Genomic DNA, 13,263 nt, shown 5'->3' on the forward strand with positions numbered 1-13,263 from the left:
TTACCCAAATGAGTACCCGACTATTCAGCAACTCCTTAGGTTGGGTGGTTTGTCTCTCCTTAGCTAAGAGAAAAATCAAGGGATTCTTTCCTTGTAGGCTCTTTGCTGCACATCAAATGAATCCAAGGATCTTCACTGTGCTTTTTTACCCAAACTTCACATTGCATAGTAGACACATGAGCCAATTCCCTTTCACTACACATCTGCTGATTTATTAATCTTGTTTTTAACTCTGAGTTGACACAAGCCACTGTAATCTCACCGCAGAACTGGAGGCAGCAACACAGAAAAACCCAAGTGTTTCTTAACGTATTTCTAACAAAATCTTAATGTATTTTCTAATAAAAACAACAAAAGCAACATAGAGATACTGAAAAATCAGAAATAGCCAAGGTGGACATTTTTGTTAGTAAGATGAAGGTCTGGACCTAAACCTTAATGACAGATATGAATCAGGGTAAGACAGAGAAAGTAACTGGAGGAGCATAAACTGAATATCACAAAGTCCCTGAAGTCAGATAAAACATTTATACAGGTATTTAATGTAAAAAAGTCAGTTATCTGGTTAAAACCCAGATTAAACTAATGGAAAAGTCATAACTGCCATGTAATGATTAGGATCTTATGGGTTGTTGCATTTTTTTAGTGCATGGTGGCATGTTATCACATTTAGAAAAATGCCGAAAGCTTGGCAACAAAAACCTACTGAGTCCATTAAATGTCATTGCATTCACAGTGAAATAAGACCTTCAGACTTATTAGCAAAAAATTCTACCAAATGACACATACTTGCAAATAGGAGAATTTTTTCAAAAATTATTTGTAGAAACTCAGAATATACTTACCACTAGGGCTCCTGCTCTTAGCCCAGGATCATATGGAACTCTAAAACTTTCTGGAAGTCTGCTGCTCTGTAGTTTTTCAAGCTTTTGTCTCAGCTGTGCAATAACTGCAATTACAAGTAAGAAAACACAATGAAATCAGAAGTTGGAAGGCAAAAAAGTTAATCAAACTTGGTAAGCATCATGATTTAGCTAAAAACCACCTCCATTTAGCTACTTTTAAAATTGCTTTCCGCAAGGATCTCCTGATTTGAGGAATGGAGAAAGACTCTTGGACTATTAAATGGTCAAGGCTGTTTCAGACACCTAAAGGTAAAGTCTTCAAGCACCTCACAAGTCATGTGCCCTCTATGCAGTGTTAGAAGCACTGCACAGTGCTTGGTGTTCTTCTGAAGATTTAGGAGATTGTGTTAAATGTGTCACTTTTCATTTCAAAAACAAAACACAGCACAACACACCAAAAAATATTTTGCCCTTTTAACTGCCATGGAAATGTTGAACTATCAACCCCAAAGGCTCAGGAGGAGGAGGCATTTAAAAGCACCTCGCATTTTCCAGTACTATTTTGACCTACCTCATTGCTCTTGCAGAAAGACTCATGGCTTTTGAATTCTTGGAATCAATTATACTGTAATCATAAGGACTCCAACTATAGAGATACTGAATTTCCTATCCTCCTAAAACTGCTTTCATAGTGCAGCCTTGTTAATCTCACATTCCAGTAAGAAGACAATCTGCTGTATATTTATACGAATAAGAATTTTAATGTTCGTATATAAACTGAATCTCTTCATTCATAAAACTTCAAGCTTCTGAACCTTCAGCTTAGAACAACATGCATTATACTACATATGATGCACTCTGTTCACCTCAGCTAGCAGGCGTTAGCAGCATAAGCAATACACTGGGTATTACCCTTCGTTAGGACAAAAACCAGAAGACTGTTGTAAAAGAAAGTGCAGCTACACAGCAGAGGCTGCATATACATGTTCCAAGTAATTTTGGAGATAAAAATTAAAGAGCAAAAAAAGTTGTAATGAGAAAGCTAGACATGGACCTGGATACTTAATATACAAAATTGTAAAACCATACGATCATAGAATGGTTTGGGTTGGAAGGGACCTTTAAAGGCCATCTAGTCCCCTCCCCCTGCAATGAGCAGGAACATCTTCAACTAGATCAGGTTGCTCAGAGCCCCATCCAGCCTGACCTTGAATGCTTCCAGGGATGGGGCATCTACCACCTCTCCGGGCAACCTGTTCCAGTGTTTCACCACCATCATCATAAAAAATTTCTTCCTTAAACCTAGCTTGAATCTACCCTCTTTTAGTTTAAAACCATTACCCCTTGTCCTGTCACTACAGGCCCTGCTAAAAAGTCTGTCCCCATCTTTCTTATAAGCTCCCTTTAAGTGCTGAAAGGCTGCAAAAAGGCCTTCTCTTCTCCAGGCTGAACAACCCCAACTCTCTCAGCTTGTATTCATAGGAGAGGTGCTCCAGCCCTCTGATCCTTTTTGTGGCCCTCCTCTGGACCCGCTCCAACAGGTCCATGTTCTTCTTATGCTGGGGGCCCCAGAGCTGAACGCAGTACTCCAGGTGGGGTCTCACCAGAGCACAGAATAGAGGGGCAGAACCACCCCGCCTCCGACCACCCCCCCTCCGACCTGCTGGTCACACTTCTTGTGATGCAGCCCAGGATACAGCTGGCTTTCTGGGCTGCGAGTGCACATTGCTGGCTCATGTCCAGAAAATGAAGACATTTCAAAAGTTGCTATCAAATTAAGGAAGTCAAGCCACAAGAATTACCTGAGAACTCACAGAACACAAATATTACACTTATCCTAAAGGCTTTTAGAAAGGAACTACCTAGTGGTGCCAGGTGACCAATGTGGTGTCTCCTCTGGTAAAAAGTAAATAAATCTGACAGCAAGATATAGGACCTAATAAGTGGACTTTATCATTACACACCTTTCAAAAAAAAAACCACAAAACAAAACCCAAAGGAAACAAAACCCCAAAAAACCCTAGGTTGTAGTAACTTGGGTTATGAAACAGCCTTCTAAAACATAACCGTTGATTTCCTAGACAAATCTAGCTTGATTTCAGTAAGTCTCCTCGTTGTAATGTAATGTAATTTGAAATTGTATGCCAACCAATTAAAGCTAGTAAAGATTAGGAATTAGCTGATTTTAAAATGCAAGTGAAGGCGCTTGCTAAAACAATTCCAAGTTGATCTGGCTTAAGAACAAAGTGCTATGCATTTTAAGAGAAAAAACAGATGCATAGACATTCTTGGGAGACAATCATCTAACAGAGTGGTGATGAGAGCAGATAATCCTATGTAAGCTGTAATGCTATGACCTTAAGAATTTATTTATTTATTATTACTCGCTATGTTCAAATATAAGCAAGGAGATTACAGGAAAAATGAAAGAAACAGTTTGACAGCATGATTGCTACTCGACTGGTATAGACCTAACAGGAAGGAATGTATTCTTTAAAAAAATCCACAAATACTGGAGGAAGAAAAATATATACAAGAATTAGATAAGGCTGCATGACAGAATGAAACGAAACAGTCCAAAACATTCAGACTGAAAATATAAACAACTATGAACATTAGAAATGATGGAGCAAAGAAGAAGCAATAAAGAAGAAATTTTAGGATATACGTTTTTAAAAATGTAAGAAGTAGAAGGTGCCTGTAGGAAAAATCATATCCTCAATAATCTGAGAATAAATTAAATTAGTTATAGCATTAGTAGGACACTCCACAGTTTCAGGAAGCCTTATTCAGTGAAAATGTCAATTATATAAGTTATCTTTCAATGTTCTGCTGTACATTATATACAAAGATTCTTTAATTTCAAAACCTGGTGGGTGTTAATGTGATTGCTTTCTCTTGAAACTTTTATTCTTTGCCCACATATCCTTCAAAGATAACGTATTCTGGAAACCGCTGCTGTCAGACCTGTACATCTGCAAGGCTGTAAAGTTTCTTTCCAAAACACGGGATTCTGACCAAATATATTTAGATTATAGATCATTTTAAGATAAATTTTAGAAAGTTGTTTAGAAACAATATTTTATATGGGGGTTCAGTAAGTCCCCTAACTCACACTATGTGGTAACGTAACTGATATTACATTATATATTGAAGAATAAATGCATTCTTCCTTCAAATTTCTCTTGAAATACCACTACAGCCACTTCTGCATAACCAGAGTGGAAAGGCTTTCTGAACCAAGGACTTCCTGGCCTGGACCATACCAGGCTGAACATGCAGGAAGAGCTGGTCTCTCTACAGTTTTAGAATTTGAATATTGTCATATGTCTTCTCGCACTTACTCCCAACACCAAGCAACTAACAGGAATATGACAAACAAGCTTTTAAGGATGTTGGGGAAAAAAGAAATAATGGCAGGCAAAACCCAGAGGTAAACAGGCATTGCATAACCCTACTGTGGCTTCCAAAGCAGTGCTTACAAGAACCAGAACTAACAATACCACATCTGTGTCTCACAGGACTCCTATTCAGCACATCACAAAGCCCCAGAGATGTGCTCTGTATATTCACTGCTGATCCACCAGCTACTTTTGTGGCATAGCAGAGGCTGTACTGGACTCCTCCCCAGCCTTCTTGCCAAGAGTCTTTTCGTGACTGTTTAGGGTAAGGCTGTGTTTCTTGGCAAGTGTCACGTTTCCTCTTTATTTCCAGTTAATATTTGTGTCCTGGGTTGTTTCTTTCTTCAGTGCCGGCATTCAGCTGAGGGTTATGGACAAGAACTTAGCTGTTTCCCAGTTGCATGGCGTGAGGTTCAAGAAGATAAACCAAAGCATGGGAAAGTACTGGGTGTCTACAACATTGATATTCTTCCCTTTTTGGGATGGAATGAGCAAACAAATGTATTATTAGTTCAATCACTATTAACTTACACTGGCATTTTAAAAGAAGTAATAATGATGCCCTTTGACAGTAATTTATCCATTAATTTTCTAAATAAACAGTACAATTTGCTGCCTAGATTTTCACGCTCAAAGAGAAAAAACTATTATTACAAATGAAGAAATGCCTGTTAGCAAATACCTTGAGAAGTGACATCATACTTTTCTGCAGAAACTGATTTTATCTCCATTGTGACTTTATGCAGTGATTCAATTACTTGAACCTGCTTCATGAAATCATGTAGCATCGCTTTTCCACAGCCCCTAAGATAGGCTTCTAGGATGACTGCAAACCTCTGTTGGTAATGCATGGACTGGGCAATCTCGCTTCTTAAGAACCAAAACAAGAAGTGACCAATTCTTTTATTCTAGAGGTAAAGAAAAACACTACAATCAGCATGCATTTCTTGACAGAGGGTTTTAATAATGCCAGTAACTTTAGCATAAGTTGACTGTATTTTGAAGTACTTACTCTCAAACCACGTTTTAGCAGAAATCTGGCTAATGCACTGTCATGATATGGCTCAAATTTCACAGCCTGAATAACACAAACATAGAAGACATGTTATTAACATATTTAAGATCCCATTGCACTTACACTTTACCCATGACATCCAGAGAACACACTGCTGCAGGAGCAGAAAACATGTAACAAACCAGGTCTTTCAAGGAAACAAAGTTGAAAAAAACAAAGCAAGGCTTCTCTGTGTTTGATTCAAGAAGGACTTCTTCTTTGCAACAGGTTCTTTTCAGGTATATTACTAATGTGACAAATAAAGCAATGCAGGGAGCAGCTAACCAGCAAGACCATTCTGTGTACACGAAGGCATGTGAACAAAGCAACATCATTCTCAGGCGGTAGCAAAAAACAGCAAGATGAGAAAACAGTCTGCAGTCTGACTGACACTGAGAAGGCTTGAAAAGATTACTGCCAAATGAAATGACGTATTTGTAATCATTCTTTAATAAAAATTTTCAATAATAAAGCACTGTTTTGACAACACCCGCCACTTCAGGACTTGGGCACCAGGGTTGACTGCTGGGCTCCCCAACAAGCACAGGATACCGGAGCAGCTTTTCAGAGCACCTAATCTGGCCTTTAGCCCCTAAATGAATGACAAAATAGAATAAAGGCTCTGATACGCATCCTGTATTAATGGAGTACAATTAATAAGAAGACTTCACCAGAGCTTTTTTTTTTTTAATGACTCTGTGACCACAGATGTATTTTTTCTCTTCCAACAGCTGTTCCCCTCCATCCAATCCCACAGATATTTCCAAGCTACCGCCAAAAAAGGGTGGAAACAAAAGGTCAACAACTTTTTTGAAGTGTCAGGATTGGAAATTTTTGCTGTTATTCTCTCTCCCATCCCAATAACCAAGTGAATTGGTCTACCAGAAAACTATCACACTTTCAGGTACTGGGCTGTGCCAGGGAACTTGTCCACTTCCAAGTGGTTTTTCCAGCAACTTCCTTCCTGTTGCTTGAGGGACTCATGTTTATAGAAGGTTTGTATTAAGATTAATGGTGGAAAAAAGTACACATGTATATCCCAGGGCAAGAAAAGAGAAATAAGAAGCATACAATCTCTGGAAGAGAGTCACAAAATCCCTGTCATGGACTGAGGGGGTTGGTGAATGGCTTCAGGTTCTGGAAATAGAGCGCCAGGAAGTGGCACGTAGGGAGATTAAGGGAAAACAAAGGGATGTGCAGAGAGCCCGGTGCATGTAGTATGCTCAGCTTTCAGAAGCAACAAAGTATGCAAACCTCTAATGATAGTTATTCAACAGAATATAATGGCTCTTTCAAGATCACTGTGGTCTGCAGCTTGCAGAGAAGCAACCAAGCCATCAGCAGAGGTCTACTAAATTCATCAAACAAATCACAGGGTTTTTATAAACTCTTAAAAGTACTGCAGCAAACAGTTGTATTTTTTATCATCAAAATATCAACACTATTTCTAAAATGTAAATTGTCCTGTGGGTTTATTCAATAGAAAAAAAAAAAAGAAAAATAAATTGAGCTTTTTCAGTCTACCTTCTACAATGAACCAACTTATAAAAAGGCTACAAAGACTTGTTCTTGCCAGCTGCTGGCTAGGAGACAGAAAAGAAAGGCAAGCACTAGACTTGCCCTTCTACAGTACCATAATTCTGCAAGAACTGTCTTGACCTGCAATTGTCTCGGCAATACTGTTTTATTTCCCCAAGCAACACCAACTTATTTAGGAAAGATAATGAGAACTCACAAACATAAACTGATTTTAAAATACATAGATCCTTTTACTTTGTGTATGAGATTATGAGGTATGAGGGTTTTTTAATGAAAATTAATTTTCACTGCAACAAGACACCCAAAAGCAGTAATTATTACATAAATTCAAATGGATTTGCTGACAGTTCCAAGAAAGCCTATTAAAAACCTCATTCTGGTATATACTTTGGTGAATGTTCTCAGTGCATATCCCTGAAAAACAATTTAAGAATTAAATACAGCCAAACAACCAGCCATTGCTTCAAAACAAAACCTCCTTGTATTAAGGTTGCAAATATATCTTAACATAAAAGAATATTAGAAAAATGTATTATGAGCATCCTCATTATGCTTATGTTTTAGAAAAAATTATTTTAAAAAGTCAATCCCACCTTTCTTTTTTCTTCACAAAGTCAAATATCAACATTTGAATAGCAACAATTAAAGCTAGCTATTAAAAAAGTCTACTGGCAGTTCATCAGGTCCCTGCATGTACCTTTGCCTTGTCAATTCAGCGGAAGAGCTTTACTCACTGCCATATACAAGCAGTACAGTTGTTGGTGTTTGTTTTACAATGGATTTTGTTGTATTTTAACTATCCTATCCATGTGTTATCAACCGGACAGAGAACAACAGACCTTTATGGGAAGTTCAATAAGTTTATTTACAGTATGGCTGCTTCTATTTGGGATAAACCTGGGGGGAAATAAAATGTTTGTTTGATTTCTAACTCTACGGGGGGGTAAAATGGGAATATCCTGTGCAGAGTGAAATAAGCCATAAAGCTTTCGTGAAGGCATTCATGTGAAAAGTGATGACCGTTTGCAGAAGACAACGTCTTGGATGTGTCCGTTAGAGCAGAGGAATGGCTGACACCCATTCTCTGAAAAATGTGGGTTTTCAAAAACACTGTGGTACCAATACTTTGCTGCAGGATGCTGATGGCCTATGCTCTGTTGTTAGCCAAGGAAGGAAAGACAAGGAAGCAGCAGAGAGGTAAAAGTTGGGATCTAGTATATATTGCCTTTTGGGGGATGGTAATCTGTTAATTTCTTACTACATCTCTTACTAAAGATGACACAGTGAAGTTAAGATACTATGATTTTATGCTACAGTAATTTAATTTACTGTTGGAGAGATTTATTCTTTTTAAAACTCTCCAATTTTTAATTCCTGGAAACAAATAATTTCAATAACAAATGGAAAAACCCCAGTATTTCCCCCATTCTCTCAGGCACTTTGATATCAACCAATCACCATCCCAAACCCCTAATTTGGATGCAAAAGCAAATAAAATTGCTGAGCCACATGTAGACAGCAAAAGCTCACAAGCCAAGCATATATGGAGCAGCTGCTATGTGGGAGGCCCAATGAGGTAACCGTGGAGACTCCTTTGGTTAATGCAGAAGTGCATAAATTCTGCCTGGGGAGCCTAATCTTCAGACAAGCAAAGACAAGGCTAAAAAGGCCTTGTTTAAAGCACTACTGACGCGCAGCAAAATCTCAAATACTAACTTCATTTTCCCGGGCACCCGGGCTCTCTGAACCCGCAGAAGTTAAAAGCCCCATCCCACAGCTTCCCTGGCTGCAGCAGTTCCTTTTTTTTTTTTTAAATTTTGAATGCCAATTTTGTCCTCTGATTCTTTGAAAAAAGTATTTCCTGCTCTTCGGGGCAACAGCCTTTCCACACGAACCAGAGCCCTGTCGGGTGTAGGAAGCCTGCAGAGTTGCCTTGCTTCATGGGCTGTGTTTACCAGGAAGAACCGCAGTGTTACACCTTTCATCAGCCATCAGACATGACTTTGCTGCTGACAGGCTGCCCAGCTCCGGCATCACATTGTGAAAAAGGAAACAAACCAATTTTCTTGTATAACTGATACAAACCTTCCAAACGTTTCATCTGGCAGACCCGCACACAAAGCTCTTCAAATCGATACAGTGGTGACTCAATGCCATTAAAAACACAATTTTTCACCCAGCTTCCCAGAATGAATTAATCTTATTATGGAGTCCTAGCAACCCTTTATTGACTTTTTAAAATTTTTTGGAAGCTTCTACATAAATTTGGTCCCCTTAACAGTACAAGACTGAAGGCACTGCAACATACTATGTAACTACACTGTTATTCTTGACCTAAAACCCAACCCCTGATTTTTATTCAGGCCTTGCCTTTGCCAACATCTGCCTTTACCTTCTCTCTGTCTACACTATTTCTGAACTATTGGTAAAGCCGGTCAACAATTCTTCAGTGCTGTGTGATTTAGACCTGATCGAACAGGATTAGAGACAGCACAGTTAGGATTTGCTCCCATCATAGCTGTGCTAATGTTGACAATTTCCAGAAAAACATACTACTGTAAACCCAAGACACAAATTGTTAAGACACAAGGCAATGGTAACACAAAAATGACAACACAGGCAAAAGGCAAATGTAGAAAGAGTGGTTTAGGTTAATTTGGTTATTACCACTGCTTTGACTAAACACTGAAGACTTCAAAACCAGGGATTACTAACTAGACCTACTAAGACAGGAATGATGATGGGGTAATGCAAATATTCCCGGAAGGCAGAGTTCAAGAATGCAAATACACCTTACCTGCACAAGTTGTAAAAGATAATGAAGAACATCATCATCTTCTAAACTTTCCAGTTTTTGAACTGCCATTGCTCGGACATTTTCATCCGAAAAGTTACAATCCAGAAGTTGCATTGTGAGTCCAACATCTAAAGTGCTTTGATCCCAAACCTCCTTTTTAGCTAGCAACTGGTATGTTTTGGCCACTATTTCTTGTTGTCCCCATTTCACAGAGCTAAGCAGCTTAGGATATGCCTTGGGGTGCTTTATGCTTTCATATCTAAAGTGCCACAACAGTTCTTTGTCTTCAGGAGAAAGTGGATTAAGTGGGTCAGTTGCTATGATCTCTTCAAGTTGCTTGCGAAGCTGATTGGGCATTTCAGCTCGTGTCCTATCCCCTTGGGGGTCTGATGTTATCCTGTGCTTGGGCAAGGCAATTGGGTGACAATATTTGTCCAGCACAATAGAGATAGCCATTGAGTTTTCTTTATCCGGGTTAGTTGCTGACGTGAGTTTGTCTGCATTGATACTTCCTTGTTCTTCCCCCTTGCCTGGAATTTTCCACATGTGGAGCACATACTCCCCACTTCGTAGCAGGAAACGGTGATCTATCAACAAAAGATTTACATAATAGAGAAGCTGAGTTTTGCATTTTGAATCAGAGTTGGGGGATTCATGTGATGGAAGGTTCGTCTTTGTGGACAGTCCCTGTGCTTTGCCACAGTATATCTGAAGATTCAGGAGTGCTCCTTTAGGCAAGTCCTTGATTTTGATATCAAACTCCAACCAAATATTCCACAGAACCTCCTCTGTAAAAGGCTTCGATGAAGTCCTCCTCTGTGAAAGGAGCTGCTGCCCGTGTTGAATGTTAGCCTCCACAAACACAGTAAGATCAGTATTTCTTGGTAAAACTGGGATATCAATGCCAATTATTTTCACCCTAAATTTCCTATTACAATCCCACAAAGAAATAGTGAAGACTCTCTCGTGATCTTTTCCATCTATTGTCAATTGTTCATGATAACCTGTAACTCCTGTACAGTCATCCACCAGCGGCCACTCTTCCTTCTGAACCTCATCCTCATTCGGGTCAGGGGGATTGTCTAAGACAAGGTGGATTTCTTCCCCATTCTTAAGGCACTGTCTTATCCAGTGAAAATCTTTGATTGGTGTCTCTCCAGTAATGTACTCATCTCTGCCACAAATCCTGAGAACAAAATCCAGTTCACTATGATCTTCAGGAATGTCCATCAAAGACTTTTTCTTTGCCATTTTTGTGAAAAAGCTGTGGAGAATCATATCAGGAGTGTCATCTATTGACACTTTAATTTTTTGGCTAGTTGTTCCTCTATGTATGATTATGAAAATGTTATTATTAGTGATCTTTTTAAATAAATATTCTGGGAGTGGCTTAGATGTAGTCCATGGGTGCATTGCATACAATTTAGGATCTCTACAGGCTACCTCTATCATTCGTGGAGTGACTAATCTGCGACGGGTAAATTCTAGTTCATCATCATGCACATTGCTTACATCAGTGACATCATAACCAATCAAATTGTTAAGTTGCCGCTGAAATTCCTGAACTTCTTCTGATGGTTTTTGTTTCTGGACAACATAGATCTTGCCTACCTTTTTCTGTAACACTTTCCAGTATAATATGCAGTCCAATGTTTGTAATACTTGATGTTTATCATAAATTTCATACCATTGCCCTTTCTTCTGATACTGCAGAATAAATTGATCCGGGGTGAATGCATGGTAGAAGTCTGTGGTTTGACTCATCTCTATTGCACGCATCCAAATCTGTGCTTTCATTTGCTCAACTGTACAGTTGCCAGCTATTTCGAGTAACATCATTTCCGGTACTTTAGTATGTTTATTGCTCGTAGGTAAAATGAACTCAATGGATATCAGTTCCATTGATGACAAATTACTCGATGTACAATGAGGTTTCATTCTTCTTCTCCTTCGTTTGTTTTCCTCTCTCATAACAACGGGCTGTTCATAATCCCCCAACTCCATGCCAGAAGGAATCTAGCAAAATATACAAATTGATTACTTTCTCATTTACATTTTTCTTTACTTTTATTTTTTAACTCTTCTTAATTAAAATCACAGGCCAGTCAGAATCCTGCTATGTATACAGTTTTTATGTTTCCCTTTCCCCTTAATTTCTCATCATAAATATTTGATTTAAATAAACCACCTCAGACGTAATCTATTCAATTCAATACCAAATATATTAAAAAAACCCCAAACAACCCCCAAATGATTAAATAATTAAAATAGAGCTTTTAAACAGCCTTCACAGATTTCACTGAGGATAAGCAGTCTGACTATATGTTTCCTCCATACAGATTTGTTCTCGCTTCTGTTTGATCAAGCACTGATTCTTCTGCTGCCTCATCTGTTTTGATGCCGCTGAAATTAACATAAGTGGATTTTCATACAAATCAAAAGACACGCTACTGTGTATGAACTGAATGTGATGCCACTGAGCTCCAGAAATGACAACAAGTAAGAAAACAAGCAATTTATTTGCAGACTGGACAGAGGTGAGCCTATTCCCATTTTCCTCTGCCTCTCTTTTTAATGATGGGCTTACACCAAAAAAAGCCCTTAGGATTCAAAAGTCAGGGACTACTTCTGAAGACAGATATTTAATGTGCATCTAAATTCAAGCCTAGTACCCTTAGATGTGCTTCTTTTAAATAAATCCATTCACCAGACTGATAACTTCCATCCATTTTAAAAGTAAACACTTCCAGTATAAACTATTAGTTTGTTACGGAAGGAAAAACTCCCAAGCTGATGCCGATTTATTACCCTATACATCAAATCACACCTAAGCCACCTGTAAAACAATACTGAACACGAGTAACCTACCTTATCAACTTTCAGTAAACAAAAAATATTGTTGGTCACAGTTAATCTCCCTTGAACAATATTAAAGTGGAAATTATTAACTGAGAGCTTGGAAGAGGAAGGCAGTGCTGACTGAGCACGCTTGCACAAGCTAAGTTACAGCAACATACTGAACTTCTTTTCCAGACAATGCTTTTTACACATAAAATCTTTCTCTAACTGCTGGAAAAACTAAAACCAATGTAACGATGCCTTAGCAGATAACAAAACAAGAAGATAAAAATATAAAAGGTTAAACTGAAACAACATAGCATGCTAATTAAAACTCTCTTTTCAAGTTCCGGAAAGCAATGACTGTGGACACACCACCTCTGTAACTGACAAAGCACAAGGAAATATTACCTGCTTATAAAATAAAGGCTGAATTGCTGAAGACGATTCATTTGTTTAGCTTCTGAAGTTCCTATTTTTTTAAAGGAAGATCATTCACACAAAAAATTTCTTTGTTTAAGCTGTTCTGCTTTTCTTGCTTGCCCTCATATCCAGATGCAAAGGAAGTGCTGCACTTACCAGGAAGGAAGTTTTAACCAAGTTGATTATATATATGATTGCTCATTTTAAAAAAAGTCAGAATGCTTTTCCTGTTACAACAGTAAAAATACACTAACAGTATACCAATTTAATTTTAACACACATGCATAGAAGACATGCTTACAGCCTTTTAAAAATAGCTAAGAATAATCCAGGCAATAAATCTAATGAATCCAAATAAAACATTTT

The 13,263-nt window shown here is 38.3% G+C and overlaps 1 protein-coding gene across 1 annotated transcript in view; it reads right to left on the minus strand.

Moving 5' to 3' along the window:
- PIK3CG (phosphatidylinositol-4,5-bisphosphate 3-kinase, catalytic subunit gamma) overlaps positions 1 to 11,647 on the minus strand; it is a 29,122-nt gene extending 17,475 nt beyond the window's left edge. Inside the window, exons 1-4 of the mRNA XM_010580879.1 lie at positions 9,637 to 11,647; positions 5,259 to 5,324; positions 4,929 to 5,154; positions 846 to 949 (exon numbers count right to left, since the gene is read on the minus strand). Of these exons, the coding sequence (XP_010579181.1) occupies positions 846 to 949; positions 4,929 to 5,154; positions 5,259 to 5,324; positions 9,637 to 11,640 (2,400 nt within the window). The 5' untranslated portion in view covers positions 11,641 to 11,647. The remainder of the gene's footprint in view (positions 1 to 845; positions 950 to 4,928; positions 5,155 to 5,258; positions 5,325 to 9,636) is intronic.
- Between the last annotated feature and the right edge of the window lie 1,616 nt (positions 11,648 to 13,263).

The sequence above is a fragment of the Haliaeetus leucocephalus genome, unplaced genomic scaffold, assembly GCF_000737465.1.
Source record: "Haliaeetus leucocephalus isolate CR32 unplaced genomic scaffold, Haliaeetus_leucocephalus-4.0 Scaffold751, whole genome shotgun sequence".
In the NCBI taxonomy this organism is placed as follows: Eukaryota; Metazoa; Chordata; class Aves; order Accipitriformes; family Accipitridae; genus Haliaeetus; species Haliaeetus leucocephalus.